Here is an 18,299-nt window from a genome sequence, read left to right as displayed (position 1 = left end):
GAATACAGTGTACAAGATGACTAAAACATCAGTCTGCAGTGAGGGACATCAATATATAGAAGTAAATAGAAAGAAGAAGGCATTTAAGAAGTGAATACGTATGACTTAAAGCTACTGCTTGGTAGAGTTAACTTCCCTTTCAATGTTTCTAGTCTGACTCTTTTCTACACCATTTTTATACAGTTTATACTACAGCCAATTGTTCCAAATACAGTTTATCATTTAGCCTATCAACTAGGGCTTTACAGGGGCATTTCTACGTTCAGCCTGTCATCTTACCTTGTAGGCAGCTTGTCTCATAAACTGCTTTGCAGGCTGCTTCCAAATAGCAGGCACTGTAATTACCCATCTTACTTCAGTGTTTTCAAAGTCCGAGCCTCCTTGGTCACTGAGCTCCTAAATAAAAGGAAAATAGAGGTGAATGCAAAATGATGGGTGTCAACTTCATAAGAAAACATTATTTTCTGCTGGCTCCCATAACAGTAACTCTCTCTCTTCAATTTTTGTCCTGTTACATCTATGCTACAAATCAGAATTATTGCCAACCTGTCAAGAATGCTTTACTGTGCCAAAAACTGGGATTAAGGTTGATGCCTTCTCAAGGAGTCCTACAGAAAAGTTTATTGCTTAACATGAAGTAGAAAAGTTAGTTTTTCCAAAAGCAGCTCATGCACTCCTGAATATTACAGAACATTTATGTACATTCTTGGTCACAGTGTGACGTTTGCTGTTGGTCTGAAGAATTCACATTTGCATCTTGATTAATACACAGAAAAATATCTGAGGTATCACTGATAAACTTTGTTTTACAATCTGGATTTTTCAATGACTTCTTTATACACCACTTACCTTTAAATCAAATTTTTACAACTCAATTAACAAGGGGAAGTTACAGTTAAACCCTTTAAAAAAAAATGACTGATTGCTCCTTGAAAATTTTGCTTTAAGCGAACATTCAAGACTAGTTTAGTTCTTTTATTGTCCTTTTTTTTTCCCTTAAAAAGAGGAAAGTCTGTATTGCATTTGCAAATTAGGTGATATACTGACATGTTTTGGGAAAGGTTCCAAGTAAAATGTCATTACCATATGTCCTATCTAAACCTCCATCCGAACAGGAAAGGTTCAGAAAGGTGAACAACGGGCCTTTAGAATGTAAAAAAATGTTTCTGCATGTGCTGTGCCAAGGTGTTGTGTTTGTTCAGCTATGCTGCAGTTCAAAAATCCATGCTAGAAAAGTAGTACCTTTATACCGCACAGGGCACTAGGAACGGACAGATTATAGTCCAAAGTAACAGTTCATTTAGATCGCTTGTCTAATTAGTTTCAGCATGCACTTGCAAATCACAGGGATTTATTGATTAACATCGAGAAAGGATGTAGCCCTAAACAGGCAGCACAGCAAATATACGGGATTGTACCCAACAGCATTCATATTCACTAAGAATTTCCCCAGACTATGCACAGATTCAAGTCTGTGACTCCACAATCAACCCCAAAATCTAGTTAAATAAGCCTTTGACAAGATGAGGAATTTAAGTTGTAATGGTAGGATTGTTTCTCTGTAGCCATAAAGAATAGAGTGAGATCTCACAGAGAAGAAATTAAACCCATTCAAAAATGTAGGTTAGTTTTTAACAACAAGGCTATTTTAAACAATTCTTGCTTGGATGAATATTCTGATTTGACCCAGCAACTACTATGCTTATGTTGACATTATAGTGGCGCATTTGAAGCCAATGTGTACTTAGCTCGCATTTGGCTGTTTACATGAGATTTAAATCTTAAAAACTGTTTACTGGGGACGTGTATTTCACAGGAGAACATGAAAAACAATCTTGTGACGCAAGAAGAGTATTACAAGAAATTAGTATTGCAACATTTCAAATGGGAAATGGAAAAAAAAATGCATTTTCCCTACCAACACCAGCCACAGTAGGAAAAAAAAATAGGAAGAAAAAAAAGGCAACATAAATGGAGGCAGTCCATCAGAACACAGTATGAATTTACTAATTAAACCCCTAACAGATGTCTGTCTTACTTTTTGGTTTTCCCTAATGCTTGTTAGATTTTCTGCACAAATGTGCATTCAGGATCAGGGCAACCAAATAACATCTCACAGCACAACATGAAATTCACCCCTGCAAAGGGTCAGCACAGGGCCAAAATACCATAGCCTAATTGCAGCTCTTTGGCACACACACTACAGTTTAACTGTGTAAAACAGAATAAAGGAGTATAGTGCAAAGGTACCTGGGTTGGTTTGGGTAATAGAGGATATATATCTGTGCTGGTGCAGAATTCCGCGTAGGGTAATCAGTGCAATCAAGTGGCCTGTACAGATCATTGCACTGGCATAATTACACTATTTCCACCAGGTTAGCCAGCTTGTACACCTCAGCAGGTCATCTTTGTACAGACTTACAGTGAGATTCAAGTCACCAAATTATAAATGAGCTTTTAATAATCTTTCTACTATAAAATAAATCCAGCTCACCCGACTTCCCTTTGCTTAATCAGTGAAGACAAAGTCGGGTTGGGGTAGGAGACATCAGTAGGTGCCCATCCTATTGCGTTTCACAGTGCCAACTCTTTAACATGGGAGAGAACCTTGTGTGAATACAAACAATCCATTGTCCCAGCAGCAGAAGCGTAGGGGACAAGGACAGGACCCAGTCTCAAATTTAATTCCTGAGCTTCAGCTCCTGCACTTTTAAATTTTCTTTTCAGATCAATGTTTTTTTATGAAAAAAGCAGTAGAAAATATTTAAGCCGGTAAGAAGGTATTCAGAACTCTGCATCACAGTGATACACTTACTATTATTGAATCTAGCATCCCCTGTGCAAGGGGAAATCACTTCAGGCTATTGTGAGCTCTCCAGAGTCCACAGCCTGCCTAGAGTTTCTACAGCTGCCCTGCTTTGTTTACATCAAATACTACTAAGGTCAAAGCTTGGCAAGGTTAGCAGTGTTAAGCTCACATTTATACCAGTTATAAATACAGAAAATCTAGATAAGGAAGCATTACCCTACCTTTAATGCCTGTTCCTTAAAGAATTGCAGTGCATAAGCAAATATCTCAAGTGCTTTGACTTTTTTGCCATTTGCAGCTGTCAGGTCTGTCTCCATGGTAAGATTCTACATGAAAGAAAATAACTGGAAGTTACTAAAAGGAAAAGGTAAACATGAAATTAATTCCCACTGCTTGAGGAAAAGGAATTCTTCTTTATCCACCTGGCTAGGAAAAAATGACAAAATTGTTCTGAAGAGGATCTAACTCATCACTTGGATTTCCTGGAGCATGCCATTTGCTGCTTATTTTGGACTTTGTTTTTAAACACCTATCATGTCTACAAATAACTGCAGGCAGAGAAAGAAACACGGACTAAATATTAAATAATTACAACAAATGTATTTGTAATTAATTGCAACAAAGCTGCATATGCAAGACATTTAATCCAAGGTAAGAGCTAAAAGCACAGATTTTTGGCTTCCCATCAACACACGAAACCAGAAAACACCTCAATACAGAAAGTACTGGCCAAGTCCCAAAACTCCAGAATGGCTTAAAGACAAAAATATAATCAGTAGGAATAATGTCAAATTAACAGCATGATTTGCACTTGCAGTTTTGACAATGAACTCTGGGTAAATTTGCTCCTCTGCACTAGAGTTCACTATGGCTCTTATATTCTACTTCTGCTTTCTGAGTAAATATATAGAACAAACCGACTTCATGGAGACTCCCTAGACAGCTATGAATTTCACCCAGGAAAATTAGGACATCTAAGCAAAGCAGATACTGAACTTCTAAGATCTAGAAAGAAGGCTGGCAAAATACACTTGCCAAATGGATTGAGAAGCAAAATGGATCATAACGTTAACTGAGAAGTTTGATTTACTTTATTTACTCTCTAAACTTAAAAATAGAGCTGCTTCACACCTAGTTCACAATCTTTAGGCAAAATCTAGCACTGTCCATAGGAAGATGATTTGAGTAGCAAATGCACAATTATCCAAGAGAGCTGGTTATTACTTACACCAGTGGTATGTAGCTTCATCTTAAACTTTTCAAAATACAACCAGTGCTTTGATTCAGTGGGATCCAAGTCATGGTAGAAATCTCTTGCTGCATACCCAAAGCTGTGAAACTTTCTCTCTGGTGTTAGGAGGATAGTAGTTGGTGTCTTCTGATTGGATACGCCTGGATCTCCACCTTCCCATCGTCTATCCAACAAGTGAAACAGCTTTAGTAAGTGATACTATGTTTAGAGCAGCAGAAAAAAATAGTATATTGTGAGAAAAACAATCTGGTGGCAGATTGCACAGACTGCTTTCCCCTCCAAAAACACCCATTTCAATCCTTATAATACCAAAACTAAGTGTTTTTATTCACATTCAAGAAGAGAGGACTTTAATTTTAATTTCAGACAATTCAATACATTTTGCAGTTAGTTGTATAATTTTTAAGGACATAATCATACCCTGTCTTTGATAAGAATCCAGGTTCCTTAAAGTAAGCCACACACAATTAACAAGGAAGCAGATTACACTTACATTTTCAAATTAAACATACACATGTAATAAATATTATAAGGAAAAAAAAGATGAAGTAATTATCCAAGAACACTACAAATGAAAACCCAAATCCTCAAAATGGCCTACCCAATTGTCAATCAGACTCCATGCATGCTTTCTTGTATGGGGTATTTTTCCCCATTTTGAAATAGGGACCTGTTTAAGTCAGCTGAATACCACTGCAGAGAAGTTGATTAAACCCCTGTGTCTGCCACAGAATGCTCTCCGAAGCAAGACAAGCCAGTTCAACCAACATCTCTTCACGTGCCTGATTTCCTGGACACTCTGAAGACATGTCTGCAGATGTTGAGCTCTCTGCGTTGCACTCTCTACTCACCTGAAGTTGATGGATTTTGTGTTTTAAATGCCCAAAATGCTGTAAAAATTTTAGTCTGTCAAAAATAAAGCAGACTCCCCCAACCCTCAAGTATCTTATAGGCACCAAAACATTCCCCTCACCACCATCCATTAAAACAGTGAATAAAACTATCCTAATCTTATCAAGATTGTGAAGGTATCTTCAGGAAGACCCAAGAAGCACGAAGGTATTAAGGCAAAAGCAACACAGGGCTTCTTTCACAGAATGGATAAGGAAATACGTGAGAACATCGAATATGGGAACAACCATTAAATGTAGCAGGAATTAGGGGGGCATGGGGGGGCCAACAAGGTCAGACAGTAGAAAGTTGTACCAGAGACACAGCTGTGAGCATTCTTGTCTTCTCACTTCTCCATCACATAAAAAGCAGAATGCAAGAACAAGAAACTCGCATTACTGTTCCCCCTCGCCCCATATACATGTACTTTCAGCATGGGAAACAAACACTTACCAGACAACATTTTCTTAAAAAAGCATCAGTGGAAAATCTGCTTTATGCTATCAGCCATAATCATAATACGGCTCAAACAGGAGCCAAGTTAAGATCACACAGGCAACTGCATTCATTACTAAACCACATGCTGATTGTTTTTTTCTAAAGATAGCAAAACACACTTCCATAATATACTACTGCCAAAGTTCTTGTTCTGAAGCACAAAAAGATTGCCTTGTTCTGTGGTGCTTGTTTATGTGACAGGAAGATTATGTAGAAAAAAAATCTCCTGTTCCTTTTCACTCTCAGAAAGTTGAACCAATTGAAAATTAATTGACCTCCAGACCAAGGCAGACAACTGACATGGAGAATTTCAACCTAAGGGGCTAATACTTGGCAAAGTAACAAGGACCAGGATCTTCTGAAGTACCGGGAACCCTTCAGACCATTCAACTAAATTAAACAGAGCAAAATCTGCCCCTTTTTGCACCAGCAGCAGCGATGGCAGGGAATCACCACATGTCTATGAATTTACTTCAGTATAGAGGGCAATTCCACCGTTCTAAAAACAGAAACAGTATGATGGGAAGTGGAATGACTTCCACCTTCACCCACTCAGAAAAAGCTTTCCGAAATGTTCCTAGTCCCGCTGCTCAGCCCCTAAGCTATTATCAGCTGGCAAGGGCTCTGCTCCAGGTCATTTCTTCTAACCTGCTGCTAGAAACATACTTGGTCAACTCCAAAGTCTTTGAGTGGGTGTTACAGCAAACAGAGGAGACAGACTGGTATAGTTTTCACTTGGAATCATTAATGATTCATTCTGAGTCACCGGTGGGAAATTCCATAAATAGGATGTGGCTAATAACAATACTTCTTTGTTTTTCATTACGGCTAGGCACATTTTCTCTTTCCAGAATAAGTACACTTAAGGTGCAGTTTAAATGAAGACAAATTGATGCTGAGTTGTACGGGCTGATATTTTCAAAGCCACCTAGAGAATTGGATGTCCACTTCCTGATGAGTTTCTGATGGAAACTAGACACAGTAATTGCTCAGCAAGTTCTAAAGTTCTCAGCCTGTATCACTGTTCAGTCACAGAAAGAAAAATAAGGAAACAGAAGGGGAAGTCTGACTTCACCATTTGCAATCAGAGCTTGAAAAATATTCCTGTGTGACATCTTTTCTAGAGAGAAGCAGCTACAGACAAAGGCATGTGCATGGTAACTCCTGACTGGGACACTTTCTCAGGTGGACCCCTAGCCTCACTCCAGTTAGTGGAGGCTTCTAGTCAGTAGGGCTAGGATTTCAACACCTTCGTTTGCAGTTTTCTTTCATGGTCCCAATACAGGCAAAATGATGGTAATAATGCTCTTCGTAGGGGGAAAAAATGGAAATGCCTATTAAGAGCATGGCCTAATACACGCCAGCAGTACTCTCTAAATGGTGGTGGTAGTGTTAGGTTAACGGTTGGACTCAATGATCTTAAAGGTCTTTTCCAACCTTAATAATTCTAAATGCATGTGGTGGATATTTTCTCAAAGCAGGGTCAGAGCTAAAAAATCTATTCAAGCAGAACCCAAGGCAGATTTCTGCCTAAATTCAGACATATGAGACCAGTTCCTAGGCTGATATAAAGTGGAGTAGCTCAACAGAGCAGCATAGAGCCATTTATAGCCACAGAGGATCTGACTGTTTATTAAAAATGAAAATAGAGAAGAGGAAGGTTAGTGTGGAAAGGATCACAAGGTTATACTAAGGTTAGAGAAATGCCCTTCCTTACACATGAATCTGGCTAACAGACAGAGCAAAAAGAGTGATCCATGCAGAGTGATACGAATTTGATCCAGAGCTGTAGCGTAACAGTCAAGGAAACGTAGCAGTGGAGTCATCAAAACTAGCCGAACGCTGCTAGGAGTGTGTATGCAGAAAAAAGGCAGGCGTGTGTCTGCCAAGAATTACAATCAAACAGGGAAGAGAAGGAAAAGGAAGAACCTGAAGGTTGAAGTAAAGTTACACTGAAAAAAGACCACATTCTCCCTCCTTCCAAAGACAGGCTGCAATTTGTTTCATGATCACATGCATTTTCCCTTTTTTTTTCCTCCATTTGTGAAATACTTACATTCAGTTTGTTGCTATTTATCCAGCAGCCAAAACATTTATAACTTCACATAAGTGCACATCGATCAATAGGAGTTTTTCAAAACTGTGTAAGACCTCGTGTATTCCCTTCAAAGCAGACATTATTAACTCGTTCTACAGCGCCGAACTGTCTTTCATTACGGCTCTGGCACTGCCCTGCCCACTGAAGTGCTTGCTGAACTCATGGCAAGGCTGTTCATATGCATTTACTCACAGTCTCAAGGTATGCAGAAAATAGCACTCATTGTAACATATACTTCTGCGCTGCACCAAGAGCCTGCAGGTAACCAAAGCTATCTTTACAGAAGCCATGGGCAACCAGTAAGAATTGACAGGTGTGAAGCATTACCTAAAATTGATTAAAACAGTAACTAATGTTATGCAATCAAGGTAAAGTCATTCATCGATCATCTAAAAACACACACCCAACTCCAAACACATGCTTTAGTCTACTGAAGTGAGTGAGGCTACTCATACATATAAAGCTAAGTATATGCTTAAAAAACTTGGTTAGGTCAATGCCTATAAATTCCTTTTTTTTTTTTTTTTAAACTATTGGGCATCACAGCAAATAAACACACACAGTCAAAAACATGACTTTGTCTACTAATTACACAACTAGAATTACAACTTTGCTGACACTACACTCAAACTTGGTACTAAAGCCCTGTGTGTTCACTCTTTTCTGAAGTAGGACCTGCTAAATAAACCCATCTTAACCTTCATTGAGAAATTTACAGAAAAGCAGCTTTGTTAAAAGGCAGTCAGAAATCTAAATGTCTGGAAAGGATCAACACTAAGGACGGAAGGTGGAAAAAATGTTAGGAAGCAAAGAGGACCATGCATCATTGGTATGCTTTATTTTAATGTAAACATTCTTGAGTGTGGGCGGGAAGTTCCATTTACTCTCCTGGAATATTTGTAAATTATCCTACATGTAAGCCTCATTATAAACAGCGTTCGAACTTCTTAATACCTTCTGAACTACCTAAGCCTTATTTTGATACATATACCATTCTTTTCATTGAATTTCATGATTTCATGATTTCATGTGCATTTACATATAAATATTATATACATTATTTCATAATTCAGTTTCAGCTATATCTTCCCCAAAATCCCTCCCTGCCAGCAATATTCTTCTTTTTTTTGGGGGGGGGGGGGAGATCATTGCTGGTATTAAAATATTTTCCATTGTTTGAAATACCTGTTGGAAATCTGAATACATTTCCCTGCCCAAAATATGTTCCTCCCTTCTTGCTGGAAATAGATGAATTAATTTATTTCATTTCTTTTTACTTCAGGATCTCATATAGTATCTACACAGGTCTGAAATCACAATCATGCTACCATTATTGCATAAGGAACAAAATAAGGCATTTTGAACCATAAGAAGTAAAATGTCATTTAAGATTTGGAACATACTCTCAGCTGGCCACATAGCACCTAGATTTCAGTGTCTCAGTGATCTACACCAGGAAGTCTAATACCCTGGAAGCAGAATCTAGTCTGTAATTTACTGCAGTGTAGTGTGAACCCAATGGCAAAATCAAGTCCTAAGGTAAAATTTTGAGTCCAAAGGGCTTAAAGCACATCCCTAAAACCAGTAAGGATTTCACATAGTAAAATCTCCAGACAGATTATAGGAACAACACAGTATATAGGATTTAGGCTTGCTCAGGTACAGCTTCAGAGATGTCTTCCCTCATTTCATCCAACTTCTTTAAGAAATTTGATTAATTATTTGCTGTCAAAAGAGAACAGGAATTGATAAACGTGGGTTCTGACTCCACAACCCTGCAACCTGAGACAGCAATACATGGCCTGTCCTTTGACTTCTAGCCTCATGCCGCCTCCTGTGCTGTTCACTGAACAGTAAGTGGATGGGATGCAGAAAAGACCTTGAAGCATTACTTGTCCGTACTGAAAATGGTAGGTGCCTTTGTAACTGGATGGCCTAATACCAATTCTAAAATTTACGTCCCTTTAGACAGTATTTCACATCAGCCGGTTGCATTAAATCTCTGAAATACTTTGCAACCGTATACAAACCAACTATGCAGGCTGACTGCACAATCAATACTGTCTGCTGAGATTTAGAGAGCTGCATTCAGCTAGCATCTTTGATTACAAAAATTACAGCATATGACACTTCACTACAGCAAGTTAGTCTTTTTGCCCTTTTGTTCTCAGTATTACAATGCTACAGACAGTACATTACCTATTGCTGTAACAGCAGCTTTGTTTAGAAGAACTTCTATGACTAAGCTTTTCATACATATCTTGTTTATGTCTGAAGTTATCTGTATCTTGGTCTCCTTACAATATAGTCATTTTAAAAATACTTTAATAAGAATAGTATAGGTTTTTAGTTATTAAAAAAATCTTTTGAACAATAAAAAACACTATAAAAATGGTTTGTAGGGCAATCCTTTCATGTACCTGCCATAATAGTTTTTGCATTTGTGATTGCATTAGATTTATATGCATAGATTTATATTGTGTTGATTTAATCAAGAAGTAAAAAAATAAACCCCCCTACATCTAAAATCTGTCCCTTACACACATATAATACAGAACAGATTTCACATCAAGCCTTAATTTTCACATTCATGCCTTTTCATTGCTTCTTTCCCAGTATCACTGGTTCATTACAACGAGATTTGATTCAAATTTAATGCTAAAAAGCTTAAATCAGCCAAATGAACTACCAGTTTCTGGGTACAAGTACCTAAGTGTTGCACACACAACTGTATATAAGCATGATTCCAGGGGACAGGCAGCTCCTGGGAAATGCCATGACCCTTAATAAATGTATAGTTTCTCTCAATCTCTGAGATAAAGGCATCCTGACTTAATAATTATCACTGCTCCCTGAACAATTTTAAATACTCACTGATCCCTCTTTTTGCTCATGTCATCTTGTAAACTCAACAAAATAACAGAGAGAGGACATGTTCACATTGATTATTAAAGCAAATTAGAATACAATAAGATGCAAGAAAAAACTATAACCATAAGAAAGGTGTACATCGTGGCAACGCTAGACAAATCTAGACACTTCAGGCTCCTGTAAAAAATATCTATAGCTACCGCAGACAATCCATGTTATCACGATCGAAAACAAAATGCTGCATTGCAGCCCTTACCTCATTACATGAATACATTCTGGTTCCTTGGTGAAGCTGTAGGCGTAGCCACTGGATGTTGTGCCAAAATCAATAGCCACAACAACAAGAAATAACTGTTCTACAGCATCATCTGCATCAGAGTCCTTCTGTTAAATAGCAGAAACAAAATAGACACTGAGTCACTGATTAGAATAACTGTAACCTGTCTTACCCTTCAGTATTTCTGCTCTCTGAGACATGCATATCTCTTCAGTGGAAATAAGGACTTCCCTAAAGCTGCATTTGTGACCAAAGTTGATACCAGAAAGTTCCATATTCCAATGGAAGTGGAAATTCAATATACAACTCAATGTATTTGCTGGAGCCTTTTATATATAACCTTCTGAATCAAGAGTTTCCTTCAAACACTAGGTTATTGGTTTGGGGGCTGGTTTGTTTGGTTTTTTTCCTTAAATTGATCAACTGAAGAATATGTTTATATCCATCAATGTGGTATATTTGGGACTTATTTGGTGGTTTTAGGAGTTATGTCATAACCTTGAACATGAGGAACTACTACCATTCAAAACTAGTGGAGACAGAACAACCCAATACAGCAATAAGCTTTATATCCCACAATAATTATTTATTTATGAAAAATTTACATAACACTTATTTTGTAAGCACTATTCACATTCCTTCCTCCTGCCTGTGCTAGAACGTGGAAAGCTGTTCAGCTGCTTATAGCGAATGTGAAACTTCTCCCTGCCTTTTACCTGTAATCCTGCCATTCCTGAAAAGCACAGTCAAGGGCAACGTGGGAACGTTAACTAGAAGAGGTAGAAGGGTTATGGCCCAAATCATAATGACATGATATAAAACACGAATAAAAAAGGAAGTATACCACTCCCCAGTATGCTGTTGCCTATCATAAATCCTATATAAAGGAGCAATAAGTAATGAACAGCAAGGAACCACTGTTCACATGCTGATGGTGGCTAAAGCACTAACAGGTTAGCAAGACAGGAGGAGAACAAGCTGGAAACACTGGTGACAGGGCTATGTGCTACAGGCAGCTAGATAGCGAAGGAGGATAATACACCCACCTGCACACACATCATTTTGGCAAAATCACCATGGAACAGACATGTTGACCTATTACTATACAGGTCATGACTGAATCCACCAGTGCTGCTCAGCCTGTACCCTCAGTAACATTTTGAAGCAATTGTTATTCTCTGTTACAGAGAAACTGCCAAACGTCTTCACCCTATGAGCAGTGTTCCACCATCTGCCTCATGTATCTCCGTTACCTCCATGCCTGCTACTTCCAGCACCTTTCTATTGTACCCTTACATCTTCTAAGATCATCCCATAGGCCTGCTACTTAAAATGGAGAAATAAGAGTAGTAAGGTTTGCTCTCAAATAATGAAAGACTTGTTTGGATTTTCCTAATAAATCTTTTCAACTAGAGCAATATGTTATTTATATGTCTTCCTCAAAGAGTTTAAGGAGCAAATCTAAATGAAAGAGGATATAATTCATCAGTATGACACAAGTAAAAGGGGGAAGTTCTAGGCTATATGGGGAAAGAAGGGAAAGAAGCAAAAATTTATGAGAGAACACTCCTGAAATCCTGAAGAGGGATGTCATACAACTCTGAACTTGATTCAGAAAGCTAAGGAAGAAACCTGACAAGGGTAGCAATGTGTTGTGAACATGATCGCTTGCAATATCGAGAAATACACTGTGCATATGCTGTGTTACAGATGATGCAGATGATCTTAAAAACAGATGGGACTTAGTTTTAATGGGAGCTTGTCAACAAAATGAACATGATGTATAAGAGATTAAAACACACTACCTTTATGGGGCATTTGCTTGCTTCTAAAAGCTTACAGAGGTGGCTATTTTCCTTAAGAAACTAAAACAGTTCTATTTTGAGCTCTATTTTGAGCTTCTCTCTCTCTCTCTCTCTCTCTCTCTCTCTCTCTCTCTCTCTCTCTCTCTCTCTCTCTCTCTCTCTCTCTCTCTCTCTCTCTCTCTCTCTCTCTCTCTCTCTCTCTCTCTCTCTCTCTCTCTCTCTCTCTCTCTCTCTGTTGGAGGAGATTCTTTTCTCTGAGAATTCAGATTTCACTGTTGAATATCATATATATCCTTCTTTTTTTCTGAACAGAATGAGACTTTTCAGGGGCTGCCTAAACAAATCAGTGATAAAAACAGGGACAGAACTTGGGAACCCTGAGGATCAAGAAGACCCTGCATTCGATATAAAAATATGCAGGAGCAAATCTATCAGCTCAGCGAGTAGACAAAAAAAAAGCAAAACCAGGACCCCAATGAAATGAATGAGAGCTCTGTCACCAACTCCAGCGTGACCAAAATTTCATGCCTATGGATAGCATAAAAGGGATCACTATGTGAGGAAATGACAACTTTTTAAAGAAATTACGTCCCACCGAACAGGCAGGAGAAAGCAAACTCAGCATACAGTATGTTAAGAGTACATTTCTTACCACAATGTGTGACGGAGACAGTGGAGTTATTCCAGGGTCTCCCAAACTTTTGGCTGGTGATGAGTAAGCAGATGTGGAAACTGCATCTGAAAGGAAACAAAAATTCTTCAGTGTCAGTAAGCAGAATGAGTAAGATAGGACAGTTGCTCTGCATACTGCTATACTATTTTCCTGTTGTAACAAATCTGCTAAAAAAGAAAGCAAATTCCACAGCCGCCACGTAAAATATATTTTTTGCCCTTACAACATGCTAAGACAACAACAACTGCAGTTTTGGTTTTAAAATGCTTGTCTGACCTTAATGACTAACTTCCATTTTTTTGCCTGTTACATTACCATGTATAATTTTAAAAGTCTTCCTAAATATATTCAGAAGTCATAGTTGATACAAGCAGCTTGAACACTATACAGTCACATTAATGGCCTAAGATTTAAATGTGTGAATGCAGAAACTGAACACAAGTTGTGAGATCAAAAAAGACAGACTCATTTTAAGAGAAAAAGAGGAGCTGATATCAGTTTGACAACCCAGTAAGAATGCGTTGCAATTATTCCATCATGAACCTTTATTCTGAAACTTTCCCAATACTGTCTCTGGTTTTATTCTTCAATACACTCTGCACTGAAACATCTTGCAGCTGTTAATATTACTGCAGGACAGAATCCAGCTGGGAAAAAGGGAAGTATTATTAACAAATCATCAAAGAAATATTTCTACCCTGCATACAACACTGAAATTTCATTTAAAGGAACATACCAAATGAGTTACAAATACTGTAATGCACTAGTTGTATTTTTCCTTCTTATATTTACCCCATTAATGATAGAAAAGGAAATGGCTTATTAAAATAATTAAGCACTGATGACTCAGACGGATTTATAGATAGTATATTCTCTTATGAAAACTGCAATAGTTTATCAAAATGGAACATAGAAAAGGTGCCACACACCCTGTCCATGCTCATACCTCTCTACCCCCAAATTTAAGCCTTGAGTTTACTGAATTCTCTTCTGCAGAATACAAGCTAATTAGATGTAAAGCAGAATTATTTAATAAGTCTCTAAAGATTAATAACCATAATAAATATTAGATAATACATTTAGACATATTTTTATCACCTACTTGGATGTATCACACAATAAAATGCATATTTATGTATAACATGTAATTCCTGGACATGACTGACAAGTCAGAGCATTATTCTAGGATGACACAGGAGCTGCTCTCCAAGAAAAGACCTTAGAACTACTTAATGAAGAATCCTGTTGTTCCTGGTAATCAAGTATGTGTTGTTTCCCATGGAAGATGCAAAAACTCTGCAGTAGGCAACTATGGGATAATCTGCCCACAGATTATCTTCCTCCAAATCTTAATATTGCTCTTGTAACAACGCTGATTTCTGTTCAAGTTCTAATATGCATGTTCAGCCTGATCTTCAGAAGCATTTGCAGAAGCAAAACATTCACATTTCCTATACAAGTTCTTTAAGAATGTATTATGTTACTGCTCTGGTGATAAAGTACAAAAAGCCACAGGCCAAATGTGACAAACACAGAATCTACTCGGTTCATTAAGATATATTTGGATCAGATGCTGTTATCAGCCTCAGATGCTGTTATCAGCCTCCTTTGTGCTATTTCTTCCTCTTTTCAAAACAGATTAACTTTTGTACCATAAATATGGCATTTTTCATTGAATTGAAGAACAATATTTCAGCACAGGAAAAAAAAGGAATTAGTAACAAAACAGGTTCCTTGCACCCTGCTGTCGTTCCTGACTGGACCAGAACCAATACTTCCTGAGCAGACCAGGACATCGCAATACTGATGCAACATCTTTGGAAACTGGTACATTTCCCCCACTTAGGATGCTGGCTTTGCAGCACAAAAATGTAGACATCGAACCACTATCCATGTGTTTTCAGTGCTTCTCTTTGTTACTAATTCTTTTCATTACCTGTTTCAGCACTCATGTTTCAGCGATCTATTTTCCAGCCTGTCTTCAGTTATCAGCCTGGGTGTACCTTGAGAAGTTATTTATAGCTCTGTATGCAACTCAGAAAATCCTGTGTGGCAGTATACGCATTTTTTTTGTCTCTCGGAGACCAGTGATTAAATAACCAGAGCAATATTCATATTCATCCAATGAAACTGCTAACTTGGGTGGTGTTCTATCAAGAATTTATTCAACCCAAACTTGTGATAATCCAGAGGTTTAAAATGTATACAAGGGTACTTCGCTGTATCCACAAGCATAAAATTATTTGCTAACAAATAAAAAAATGTTAAGCAGAGATCAGAGGTCTGTCTTAGCTACCCATAGAAAATACCGCTTAAAACAGAAAACAGATATTTTCATCAAAAATATTTAAAATGAGTTGTCCGTTTCAGTTTCAGAATGCTCTTGAGAACTCATGCATAAAGGCTGGATTTGTGGAAGGGCTAACTTTTTCTAATTCTCATCAACTGCTCAAGGAAGGTTAAGCTCTTGGTGATTTATCAATATTTTTTGACCAGAGGAAAAAAAATCCTTCCAAACCCACGACCTTTCTGCACCATATTCACCGCTGCTCCTGCAAATACCCAGCTAAACACAATAATTCTACAATAAGTCCGACATGCCACCAGCCTAGAGTTTTGTTGGATCAAGAGAGGAAAATCATGGAAGGCAATGCTACAACCCCTAAAGTAGCAAGCTAAAATTTTAAGCAAAACGTTCTGTTACAGTGATTCTGTAGAGTTGCTATCATGCTGGCAGAAGCAGCAGTTGCATTACATTGCAACTCCTTTCATCAGACTACTAACTAATCATGTGCAATAATTGGGGCAGCCATAATTGTTATATTGTAACTCAGCTGTTAAAAGAGGCCCTGACATTACCAGAGAGTTTGCAGAGCTAATAAATGAATGAGTGTAGTTCAGAACACTGGGAACTTAAAAAGTCATTTATCAGAGCGGTTAGCATTTACAGAAAATGGCTTGCAAGCCAGTCACCCTGGATTTAACGCCAAGAGTTCTTCCAACAAGTAGTGAAATAGCTGTTAAAAGCAAACGAAATTAGGAAATTCATAACATTATACTATCTACCCTATCTAAACTGAAAGGTGTTAAAGTATGTCCAATGTGGGAGCTTTATTATTTTGTTGAGTTAGTGTTTGCTTGAGGAAAAAACGTGCATGCGTCACAATTTTTACAACTGTGTTCCGAAGAGCAGAAAACGCATGGATATTCCAGGATATTTAAAAATATCTTATTTCTAAAGGACTGTGATTGGTTGGTCTGAAAGAAAAAAGCATCTGTTTCAAGCTCATTCTCAAGTCAGAGAATGACGAAAGGGTTGCAAGGAACCCAACTTGCAATCGTGCAATAAAAAAAATGATGCCCAGCCTTTGTGAGTAAATTCCTCTTCTCAACAATTTAAAAAGATGTCCTGGATAGTATCATGGTATTAGGAACAGTTCTTAAAAGTAGGATGACTTATTAAGGCTTCTGTAACGAAAAAACACAATCAAGTAGCGTCCCACATAGCTCAAGTTCCAGCTTTATCTCCCATGTTTACCAAGGATCTCTATCTGTGTCAAACTACACACTACAAAAAACATATAGCTAAACAGCATGTGTTAAATAAATACTTAATTCTTGACAATTTGCACACCAAAATAAATGAAGGAATCTGAGTTAGAATCCAAATTAAACTAAGTCTTCAAATACTTACACGAATATTTAAAATAATCTTTTTCTAAATATGATGCAAACTTCTTGAAGAGAAAATCTTTAATATGAACATTAGCCTGATATATGACTGTCTATATCAGGGGTTTGGATAATTTAACTAAATGTGTATAGAATGAATTTGACCACGTCATTATAATTTCTGACTTTAGTCCTAACCTAAGCAATTGCCAAAGAACACCTTGTGCCTTGTCAAGGTGACAAGAAGAGGAAGGGAAAACAGAGAAGACTCTTTTTCAGCATTTTTTTTAACATTCAAAGGCTCCTATCCGATTTGCAAATCCCCCAAAAATTACAGAACTGGTGAAATTATGAGATCAGCAAATACTGCATTAATAATGAATCATGTTCATTATCATATTAGCTGCAATTGCTGGTTTAGCGGATTTAATTTAAATTATTTCTTCTTTTCATCTAAACACATGCAAGAGTGTATTTTCTGTGGTTTCCTGCAACAGCTAATCAGTTTAGCTTTTCTGTTTTTCAGTAAATGATCAGCCAGATTCTAGATTTCCAACTTAGCTGACAACAAAATGCAACGAAGGATTAACCTTTAAGTGTCACAGAATACAGAGTAAAAGCAAAGTCCACAGCATTTATAAAAACTTAGCTGATGTAGCGTGAACATTTCACTGATAACGTGTTCAGCTGAATCTGATTTTCTAACAGATCTAGAGAGCAGGACCAAGCTCATTATTTCATTAGAAAGATCAGTTAATGGAAGCTGATCTCCTCTGGAAGACTATTGGTCTGTTCTGAATATTTGGGAGCCCCTGCCATGCATTCTTATTCAGGACTGGATAAATGAGTTTTAGTGAACCACTGAAAGTATCAGACATGGACCACTATGGTCCCAGACAGTCAGTTTTAAGACAGCAGGCTTAATCCTGCTTTAGGCAAGATGACTTCTAAACCTTGCAGTCACAAGTCATTAAGGTGGTACTAAAAGAAAACATTTTTTCAGCAGCTACACAAAATCATCTCTTTTCTATTAAATTCAGCTTTTATTAAATATTTAACTTTATATAATTCAGCTACACCAGGCATCAGCAAAATTTTCTGCTTCACATACTAGGGAAATTGTTCATTTCAACAGCGAAGCAGCATGCCGCAGCAGTGAATTCTCTGCTAACAGAAGGTTCCCTGCAACCCAAGTAACATAGACAACAGATAAGCTAAAGTTTTTGCATGCATGCATGGTCTCTAAGTAAGAATTTAGCAAGACAAGTAAAAGCAGGAATTCAGAAAGCAGGATATGCTGCTCCACAGCATAAAGCACAGAAATGCAGTCAGATCAGGGAAGGGGGGAAATTTCTGAATATGTCTCATGTCACCAGTTTAGCGTATGGAAAAGAAACAACTTTAAAAAAAAAAAAAAAAAAAAAAAAAAAAGGAACAAGCAGCAGAAGTTACA

General features: G+C 37.6%; 1 protein-coding gene across 1 annotated transcript in view; it reads right to left on the bottom strand.

Annotated features, from left to right (window-relative positions):
- HSPA12A (heat shock 70kDa protein 12A) overlaps positions 1–18,299 on the bottom strand; it is a 60,621-nt gene that overhangs the window by 34,369 nt on the left and 7,953 nt on the right. The window contains exons 3-7 of the mRNA XM_009326041.1: positions 13,154–13,239; positions 10,676–10,803; positions 4,038–4,224; positions 3,031–3,135; positions 280–396 (exon numbers count right to left, since the gene is read on the bottom strand). Coding sequence (XP_009324316.1) covers positions 280–396; positions 3,031–3,135; positions 4,038–4,224; positions 10,676–10,803; positions 13,154–13,239 — 623 coding nt within the window. The remainder of the gene's footprint in view (positions 1–279; positions 397–3,030; positions 3,136–4,037; positions 4,225–10,675; positions 10,804–13,153; positions 13,240–18,299) is intronic.

This window comes from Pygoscelis adeliae, unplaced genomic scaffold (assembly GCF_000699105.1).
Source record: "Pygoscelis adeliae isolate BGI_AS28 unplaced genomic scaffold, ASM69910v1 Scaffold4, whole genome shotgun sequence".
Classification (NCBI taxonomy): Eukaryota; Metazoa; Chordata; class Aves; order Sphenisciformes; family Spheniscidae; genus Pygoscelis; species Pygoscelis adeliae.
Note: the sequence above shows the minus strand (reverse complement) of the source record. Positions and strands in the feature narration are given on the sequence as shown.